The sequence below is a fragment of the Mangifera indica genome, chromosome 19 (genome assembly GCF_011075055.1).
Source record: "Mangifera indica cultivar Alphonso chromosome 19, CATAS_Mindica_2.1, whole genome shotgun sequence".
Taxonomy (NCBI): Eukaryota; Viridiplantae; Streptophyta; class Magnoliopsida; order Sapindales; family Anacardiaceae; genus Mangifera; species Mangifera indica.
The window spans coordinates 6,162,030-6,172,512 of NC_058155.1; the positions used below are offsets into that span (position 1 = coordinate 6,162,030).

At 26.8% G+C, this 10,483-nt stretch overlaps 1 protein-coding gene across 2 annotated transcripts; it reads right to left on the reverse strand.

Annotated features, from left to right (window-relative positions):
• Positions 1–8,047: 8,047 nt before the first annotated feature.
• LOC123202838 (ethylene-responsive transcription factor ABR1-like) lies at positions 8,048–10,124 on the reverse strand. 2 transcript variants are annotated; one of them, XM_044618989.1, is made up of 3 exons: positions 9,940–10,124; positions 9,414–9,846; positions 8,048–9,154 (listed from the first exon to the last, which is right to left on the reverse strand). In XM_044618989.1, the coding sequence occupies exons 2-3, from the start codon at positions 9,679–9,681 to the stop codon at positions 8,328–8,330; spliced, it is 1,095 nt and encodes a 364-aa protein (XP_044474924.1). In that variant the 5' UTR covers positions 9,682–9,846; positions 9,940–10,124; the 3' UTR covers positions 8,048–8,327. The 2 variants fall into 2 exon arrangements, with proteins under 2 accessions (XP_044474924.1, XP_044474923.1); XM_044618988.1 differs by lacking the exon at positions 9,940–10,124 and having other exon boundaries at positions 9,414–9,924.
• Between the last annotated feature and the right edge of the window lie 359 nt (positions 10,125–10,483).

The following is a 10,483-nucleotide window of genomic DNA, read 5'->3' on the forward strand; positions in this document are numbered from 1 at the left end:
ACGTGTTTCACTAGAAACTTTTGGTCATGATCCATATTTTGTACATAAACCATGTCAAAAAAAAAGAATTTTTTAAAACTAAAATATTTTCATGAATATAAATATTATATATAAAGTAAGAGCTCATGAAAAAGAAAGTTGTTTTTAGAAAGAAACCGGTTAATCATTAAAATATTAGATAATGCAATGTAGAGGTGTATTTAGTACCATTCTTATTTCTTAATAAGTAAAACTGTTGGCTCCTCATTAATAAACTAAAAACCTCTTTTTTTTTAAATACACCTTATTTCAAAGTTTTAAATAATAATAAAAAATTAAAGTTAACTATAATAAATATAAATTTATTTATTATAAAATTAATTACAAAGTCGTATATGCTAATGGTGTGTGTGACCCACGACCCTAAACGAATATGACAGAGAAGAAGTGAACAAAATCCATCTCTACTAAATGACTTCCTGTTTTTCTCCTTTAGATGTGAACTCTTCAGAAAGTTTACTACAAACTTTCCAGGCTCTTGCTTTTCAGGTTGGAGAGTTCATAACGAGTTTTCCAGCCTGGAGATTTTATAACAAGCTTTTTGAGATTTTATTCGAGCTTGAGTCCAACAATAACTTCGGATTTGAATTTTGTTCAGCTTGAAACACTTTTTTTCAGATTGAACTTTGGACAAGGGGTTGCTGAATCTGAGAATTGTGAAAAGGCAAAAGCTTCTTCTACTAGGGTTGAGGTTCCATAAATCTGAGCTTGAAACCAAAAGTTGACATCCTTTTATATAATTTCAATGGCGTTTACAGAAATTCTTGTGCAATGATCTCCTCCTGAAGCGTCTAAGGAACGATCATTTTCTTTCATTCACTTGAATTTGTTTATTTATTTGCTTTAATAAGTGGTAAAATGACCCAAAATATTTCCATCTTTTTTGCTTAATTTCCTTTAGGTTTTGAATGCAAATCCTGATGATTGATCACATATTATTATGGAAACTATTTAGAGTAATTTTATATGCACAATTTCTGTAAATAAATAATGATATATTATTATTTGATTTAATAGTTAAAAATTAAAAATAAAATAACATTTAATTATATAATGATAGATCGTTATTTATATACAAAATTGGCGTTAAATTAATGAACGAAAATATAAAATTAATGCAATTACATGTGTGTAAGATCCTACTGCTTTAGTCAAATTTACAGTTTATATTTTTGGCCGGATGACTGTTTCCCACCCAATGTTTGATAAAATGCTTTAAATTTAAAAAGCATAATTTGCTATTCATATGTCAAAGTCAAAGGTTTATTATAACTGTTAAAAAGTATTTATATCATTTTATCCAAATATTATAATAAATATATAATTAACTATCATTTTATCTACATAGTTTAAAATCTTGCAATAACACCCCTATCGAACTAAACCATGAACAAAATTATGGGGATGTAAATACATTTTTTACAAGCTTACTAAGGGCAAAATGAATATTTTCTCTATTTTGTTTTGAAATTTTTCATATTCATCCCTTCTAATTTAACATTAATAATCTTAATTTGTTGTTTTTTTTTTTTTTAAATTGTAACTATTATTTGTAAAATAAGTAAGAGACATATTGAAATTTTAAAATTTCAAAACAATTTAAATTTGTTTAAATTTCAAAAACTCCATTAAAATTTTTTATTAACACTCATAATATTTCTAAAAATTATGGTTTACTTTCAAATATACAATTACGCCATTGACATTCCTATATATATTTGAATTAGTAAAATTTTGTATTATTTTTTAATTGACATTAATATAAATTAGAATACAAAATTATTTAATAAAAATATGGGGGAAAGTGATATTTAGTTTAGGGTTTTTTAAATAATTTTTATAAAAACATTAACAGATTTTATTAACAAATTTAATAAATAAGTGGAATATTATTTTTTTAATTTAAAGAATAGGAATATTTCATTTCATCAAAACTTGAATGAGGGCAATTTTTTGGCCTTAATTATATCGTTTTGGCTTTAAAATTGCTGGTGGTGATAACGAGGAGAAAGGGAGCGGGTGAGAAAGTGAAAAAAAGTAATAAAGTAAAAATAATATTAAAGAAAATTAATAAAATGACATAATTATAATTAATATTTAAAACAATAAAACTATACAAATAAATAATATCCGTAATTTTATATATAAAAAATGATGTATTATTATGTAATTAAGTATTGTTTTATCTTTAATTTAAAAACTATTTAATCACATTATGATATGTCAATATTTGTGTATATAAAATTATTTTATTTAAAATAATTAAGAAAATTTTCACAATTTTAATAAAAAAATGAAGATAGATCGATAATTGGCATTTACAATAAGTATGAATATATATTTTTTAATATATAACTGAATATATAAATAATGCATTATCATGTGATTAAATGATTTTGAATTAAAGATAAAACATTAAATTACATGATAATATATCATTTATGTATCTAATTATATATTTAAAAGTATATATATATAACATCGCTCGTTAAGTTTTAAGAATTGTCTTGTAATTGTATTAAAAAGGGTAAACTAATCAATTATACTAAAACTAAAAGATTTATTCCCACCCAAGGTTTAATCTATTTTCAAAGTGGCATTTGCTAATTTTCAATAATTTAAATACTTACTCGTTATCTAATTTCTGTTAAATTTTTTAATTAGTTATAAGGGTAAAAATGTTATTTAACCAGTAATATTAAAAAAAATAAAATTTTATCTCATTTCCGTACTTTAGTTTTAAAAACTAATAATTTCATCTAATCTAAATTTTGAAAACTTATATTTTCCCCCTCATTTTAGGGTTTTATTATTTACCAATAATTTTAAATTTCATAATTTTACAGTTACACCCCTATAAAATGCATTCTCTCTTTCCAGTTACTATTCTTCCTAAAATTCACTCTGACACGTTATCAGCCATCTTGTTGGAATTCTCTTCCTTCCTAGTAGATTTTTGGCACAAAAACCACTATCTATCTTCATTGTCTCCCAAGCCATGAAAGAATGTCATCGTCCAAAGCATTTGTCGATTCAAAATCCTGAATCAAAACATGGGTTGACAAATCAATGAAGAGCATGACCCATGCTTTGATTCGTCTTCGATTGTGTTCGCCATTTTTTATTCGTCTTGAATCAGGAGGTGGGAGCGAGCGCTAATAAAGAAGAAGGTATAAAATGTTAGTCAAAGAATAGTCGTTAAAAAATGAAGGGAAAAGAATGAAACCCAAGGATGGAAAATATAAGTTTTTAAAATTTAGGTTAGAGAAAATTATCAATTTTTAAAACTAAAATTTTATTTCTTTTAATATTATTAGTTAAATGATATTTTTATCTTTATAATTAACTAAAAATTTTAATAAAAATTAAATAATAAATAGATATTTAGGTTTTCAAAAATTAACAAATATTATTTTAATAATAGACTACCTGCGTGGGAATAAGTCTTTCGGCCTTTCTCAAACTTAATTTCGGTAGGAGATAGTCATTTGGCCTCTCCCTTTACTTTTTCCCTCTTTAATTTTAACCATTTATTTGAAAAATTCACATAATCATAATATATTAATCGGTCTCAATTACGTGGAATCAATAGTGTTGTCACTAGCTATTCAAATCGGTTAGGCTAACATACTTATCCCAAGTGAAAACTTGCTTTATCCATTCAATCATAGCCCACTCATTTCAATGTAATTTCCCCCATCAATCCCACGTCACTTTACCAAAAATAGCTGAAATTATACCTAATTCAACAAATCAAAAAATCAAAGTTAGGTTACCCATCAACTCTAAATTGCCAAAAACATTTAACTTTCCAGTTCTTTAGAATCTTTTGTCATTACATTACTTGGCCGCCCATTGAACCACAAAAACAAAACCCTAAAATCTAAAATCACAAATCCCCCCACACCGGAGCCATTCAATTTCTTAGAAGGCAGGCAAAAAACCCAATTGTTTGGACAGTTTCATTTTCACTGAGCATAGTTTGGCTGGTGTCATTTCTGCTTTTCACTAAAAACAAACCTCACTTTCTTTAATAATTTCTTGCCCTTCAATAAAGTTACACCTTTTTCTTTTTGGCTACCATTTCTGTTCTATTATTCTCTGAATCAGTTGGGTTTGTGCCAATTTTGTTGCTTGAAATATAGCAAACATTAGGTTATTTGCTTGTTGATTAGGGATTTCATGACTCTGCTTTCTACTTGGAGTCTGTGATTGATTTCTTGTCCAATGATCTTTGGACATGAACCAAACCCTAAACAATTTCTTGGCCTGGAAAAATTCTTAGCCTTGAAGCATCATTAAATGTTATGTCCCTCCTAATTTGGAACATTTTCCATGGCCTACAAAGCAGACTCTGTAAGTTAGGTAAATTGGATACCTAACAAGTACAAAGAAAAATCATTTATCTAACATGATCAACTAAATTAAGACAAGGGACAAGCTCTTAATATATCCCAAAACATATATAAATTTTAAGTTTAAACAAAACTATGTGCATATTTTTTAGTATACAATCAGACATACAGATAATATATTATTATATATTATTAAGTGATTTTGAATTAAATATAAAATAACACTCAATCATATGATAATATATCATATATATATTTAGTTGTATACTAAAAGTATGTATACGTAGCATTGCTTTTTAAATTTATCCAAAAGTTGAATCAGAATTTCCATAAAAAAGTTTTAACCAATTTGATTAAAGCATCATAACAACATATAGCAACATTTTAAAAACCATAGTTATAAAAAGAAACATTATAAATTTAGGAACCATAAGTCTTACTCAAAATAAATTTATGAGAAATATTATATATTCTCAATTTTGAGTATCAAATTAAATATTTAAATAATATATTATCATATAATTAAATATTATTTTATCTTTACTTTAAAATTATTTTATTATATAATAATATATTATTTAAACACCTATTTAAAATTTTAAATTCCTATATATATATATATATATATATATATATATATATATATATATATATTTATTGTAAATTTACAAATATAATAACATTTTTCAAAGTTGAAACGTCAAGGTTACATGATTATATTGATAAATTATTGGTTTCTTTCTAATATTCTAGGAACAAAGTGATAGTGATTTTGTCACATTGAACAACTCTTTGGCAGGAAGTACATAATTTTTTAATTTATCTTTCCCTTTACCCGAAGTGGTAGGCAGGTAGGCAAACCAAATCTTCACAATTCTGACCCCCAAATTTATAAATAAATCATAAATAAATAGTATTGCTGTGGGGGAGGTGTGTGTGTGTATATATATATATATATATATATATATATATATATATATATATATATATATATATATAGATTATCATAATTTTTTTTATTATATAAATATAATATTTTTTAGTTTGATTTTATTTTTAAAAAAATTTGAGATTTAAGGCGGTTTGGTAGCTTGATCGGGTGGTCACATATGCAATTTTATACTTTCGCTGAGTGACTCTTGATTGAATGAATAAAAAAATAAAAAATATTTTATATTTTAAATTATATATAAGATAAAAAAATGTGATTTTATATATATATATATTAAAAAAATAAATTATTTTAATTAATATTTTATTGTTATGTGTTTAAATAATATATATAATAATAATTATTATTATTATATAATTAAATAGTTTTAAATTAAAAATAAAATATTATTTAATTATATATTATAGAAATTAATGTATATTATTTATGTACGGAAATAAAAATATTATTAAGATTTTCTCACATCGCGACAAACAATTAGCGCACGTGTCCGAAAACGAACTCCTCCTGGTGACCCAGCTGTACACGTCAAGGGATTGAGAGGAAATCTGATCTGATCGTTTGGGATGGATGTCACCTGTACATCCACGTGACAATGATGTCGGCTGTTGTGAATAAGATGTACTCCAAATTCTAAAATGCCCTTCATTCGGCTGATTTAACATTATCTTACACATTACAACAGCCCAAAGAATCCAAACTCTTTTTTTTTTTAAATTAAAAGAATCAATTTTTTTTTATTTTTCTGTAAAATCAAATTTTTACTATTTTTTAATATACCAATTATCACTTAATTTTAAAAATAGTATTTTTTATATATAATTTTTATACATAAAAAAAATATATTATTATATAATTAAATAATTTAAATTTAAATATTTAATTTGAAATATTTGAAAGATTAATCAAGAACTCGTCACGTAATTATTTCTGAATTAAAATAAAAAATACTTAATGACTTTAAAATTCAAATCTATTTTTGTGCAATAAAATAAAAGTTTAACCCTTGTAATTGAAATAATTATCCTTTCAATAATTAAAAAAATAAAATTTAATCTATTTATTAAAAAATATAATTTAATCCCTCTAGAGAATGCATGGCATGCACTATTCTTTTATTATCAAATAATCTGAGATATAATAATACAAGGAAATACTTATTACTTTCTTTAATCTCAGATTAAAGAAAACCATTGATTCCATCAATCATGCCGCTTGTTTTAAATCATGATTCAAAGATTGGAACCTTGAATGAAAAAATATCATGACTGCGACAATTCATTGAACAATTTTAAATAGTTTATTTATTAGTAGTACATCACATAATGGCAAAGCATTTTTAATAATACCTTAGGATAAATTTAATACCTACCATCTTAACTTGAATTGTATACACAGTCAAATATATTTTAATCAAACACTGAAATAAATAAATAAATGCGTGAAGGAAGATGAGGTTGATACGTTTCTAGCGGACTCTCTTGGGAATATTAAAAAAAAAAAAAAAGGGTTGATGACGTATAACTTTGTTCAACCTAAACCTATTTGATTAATATTAATTAATTAATTTAATCACTTAACAATGGAAATTAAAACAATGTTTAAGATACGGTTCAAACGAGGTCTGTTTTAGGATTTTATTACTTAAATTAAAACTATTAGGTATTAATTTATGTAAGTTGACTTCAAAACAATTGAAATCATCAAAGTTTTCGTGGCCAAAAAATATTGAAGATGTGCCACAAAAACATCATCACCTTAATTGAATTTCACAAAATGGTTATCAAATCCAACTCTATATTTGATCAAATCAAACAAAAAGAATTAGACATACTTTAATTGTAAGAGTTTTGAGCCGTAAATCAATGGGTAACATTAATCGTAATATTATATGTCATTACATGATTAAATATTATTTTATTATTTATTTAAAATTATTTAATCATATAATTATATTATATATATATTTAATTATTTATTAATATACACCTAATTTTATTAATTATATATATATATATAAATCAATTTATCTAATTACTTAAAAAATTGAAGACGTGCCACAAAAACATCATCACCTTAATTGAATTTCACAAAATGGTTATCAAATCCAACTCTATATTTGATCAAATCAAACAAAAATAATTAGACATACTTTAATTGTAAGAGTTTTGAGCCGTAAATCAATGGGTAACATTAACCGTAATATTATATGTCATTACATGATTAAATATTATTTTATTATTTATTTAAAATTATTTAATCATATAATTATATTATATATATTTAATAAAAACATAATTTTATTACTAATAAAATTATATGTATCTATTTTTATTACACAAATAAATACATATTTAATATATATTATTATATGATTAAATAATTTTAAAATAAATATATAATAATATTTTTTTGTTAATTATATATATAAATTAATTTATCTAATTTAAAATTATATGATCACATTATTTATGTATAAAATTATATATATTATTTCTGCAAGTAGTTTTAGTGAAGGGAGTAATCCACCAACTTTTGCATCTAAACAGAGGGTGAACATTCAATTCAAGCAACAATCAAGAAGTTCATTCTCACATGGAACTCCCTAGTTTTGTTTGGTTTCCTAAAACGACAGCGACTTGTATTAACTTTGCAGCCACAAAGACATCCATAATTATAGAATAATTAATTAAGATAATGATGATGAAATCGGGATTAACTGAATAATTAAAGAAACGAAATATATTCTTAAAGAATTTTTTTTCCCTTCTTTAAGAATAAATTGTAAAGCTTGTAGCGGACAGCAACAACGTAAACATCAAAATCTGAAAATTCCTAAATCCTTCTTTGTTTTTTCCTCAAAACTGATTAATTTACTTAAATAACACCAATAAACCAAAAATTACATGCAAATTATTAAAAAAAAATGGTGAAAAATTTTGTTTCTGAAAAATAAAATATGATCGGAAAATTCAATATCATCAACCTGAAGAAGGAGGAGGATAGTGACTTGAATCCGTCCATGGCGGCACTTGAAAAGTTGACCCGCTACTTTCAGTTTGATTAGTATCGCTCTGGGGTGGCCTTTGGAAACTCTGCTGACCGAAAAGCAGAGGAAATGTTGAGGAGGAAGACGAACCTGAAGATGATGATGGCCCCAATAAATGAAACGAAGAAGTTGACGAAGATAAAAAGGGCGACTGAACGGAGGAAGCCATTGGAGTACTCGACTGAAGGAGCTGTTGCAACAAACTCGGGGATTGGTTTCGAAAGATTTGAGAGGGTTGATTTTGCAAGAGTTGAGAGTAATTATAATAGTCTTGATAATTTTGCGAAATAAAAAACGGCGGCATTGGCGGCGGTGCAACGGCGGTTGTTATCGTCGTCATTGTGGCTTGTTGCTGAGTTTGATATAATGTTAAAGAGGATCCTAGAGGCGTTCGGCCGGTCGGTAAATTTTGCTGTTGTTGTTGTTGTTGGGGTTGTGGGGGAGTTACAAGTCGAACATTTTCCGGGAAATTGAGCTTGGCGCGGTTGCCACGGAACCCCAAGGCAGCTTCGTCGTAGGCTCTGGCGGCATCCTCGGCGGTGTCGAAGGTGCCCAGCCAGACTCTTGCGGCTTTATGCGGGTCTCTAATCTCTGCAGCCCATTTGCCCCATGGCCTCTGCCTCACTCCCCTGTATCTCCTTCTTCGCTCCCCCGTTTGTTCGTAGGACACACTACTCTCAGTCGCCGCTGTAGTTGGAGTAACCACAGCTGTGCTGGCCGCCGGTGGTGGTACCGCAATGGCTGTTGGTTCTTCAGTTACTGTAGATAAAAAAATAAAATTAAAAAAAAAATGGTGGGGAAGTTTATTGCTTTAAAGCCAAGTAATGAAGATTTTTTGCCACTTTAATTATTATTAATAGTGAAGAATTTAAATTGAAAAAATAAAATGAATATGAAAAATATAAGAAGAAAGCTACATGCAATAATGAATCTATTTTGATTTAATATTGAAATTTTCTTTTTCACAGAAGGAAATTTTTTTGAAATAATTAAAAATAAATAAATGAAAAAAACTAACCAGTTGCACCGGCTGAAGATGAGTCGCCACGGCTGAACCCTCGAAAAACCCTTTGAACGGGCTCAGCTAAGCTTTCTTCTTCTCGTCCTCTCTTCTGTCCAATCCAAAACGGCGAACCAGAACCTGAAGAAGAAGAAGAATAAGCCGAAGAACTTAAAGAAGAAGAAGAAGCACCACCACCATGCGACGTCGTAACTTGACCGCCAGCTTGCTGCCCGGAACCCGAACCCGAAACAACTCGTGTAAGAGCCGAAACCATTGCAGACATCTCACCAGCTCGATTGTAACTCAAAAACGATTCTATTTCTTGACTGTAACTCTCATCTCGATGATCATCATCTTCTCCTCCTCCTCCTCCTCCTCCTCCGCCGCCGCTGCCGCCAGCCGGGCTATTAAGCTTATTAAACTCGCTTGACCCTCCTTGATTCGCCACCTTGAGTGAGCACATGTAAATTAAATTTCTCCTTGTAGTTAATAATAATAATAATAATAAAAATAAAAATAAAAGTCAAAAATATGAAAATACTTTTGAGGTGAAGGCAGAGTTTATATATGAATAGCCAGCCGGCACGGCAACAGGTTCTCTCTTTCACCACTCTGATAAAACGTTTTTGATTTCAGGTATGTTAATTTGCTGCTCCATTTTTGTTTTTAGAAATTTGAAAAATGTCACGTTTTAAGCCGACTCTGAGATTGGGTCTCCGTCAGTTCACACTGAAAATTCAGAAATTTGTCGGTGTAAATTTAAAGATTGAAATGACACTCAGAGTTTATCTTTGAATTGGGTTCTCCTCACCGACCTGTCGTATTTGCAGGTCATTTGGTATGTGAAATGTTTTATTATTAAAATAAAAAAAATTATTATTATAAATTATTGTTATAAATTATTGTTATAATTAATAAAATTTTAAAAAATTATTATTGTTTTCAATTAAATATAATAAAAAATATTAATATTTTATTTTATTTAAATACTTTAAATTATAATTATTTTAAAATATTATTTTATATTATTTATTATATTAATTAAAAATAAAATTATTTTTATTTTTAAAAATTAATAAATAAAT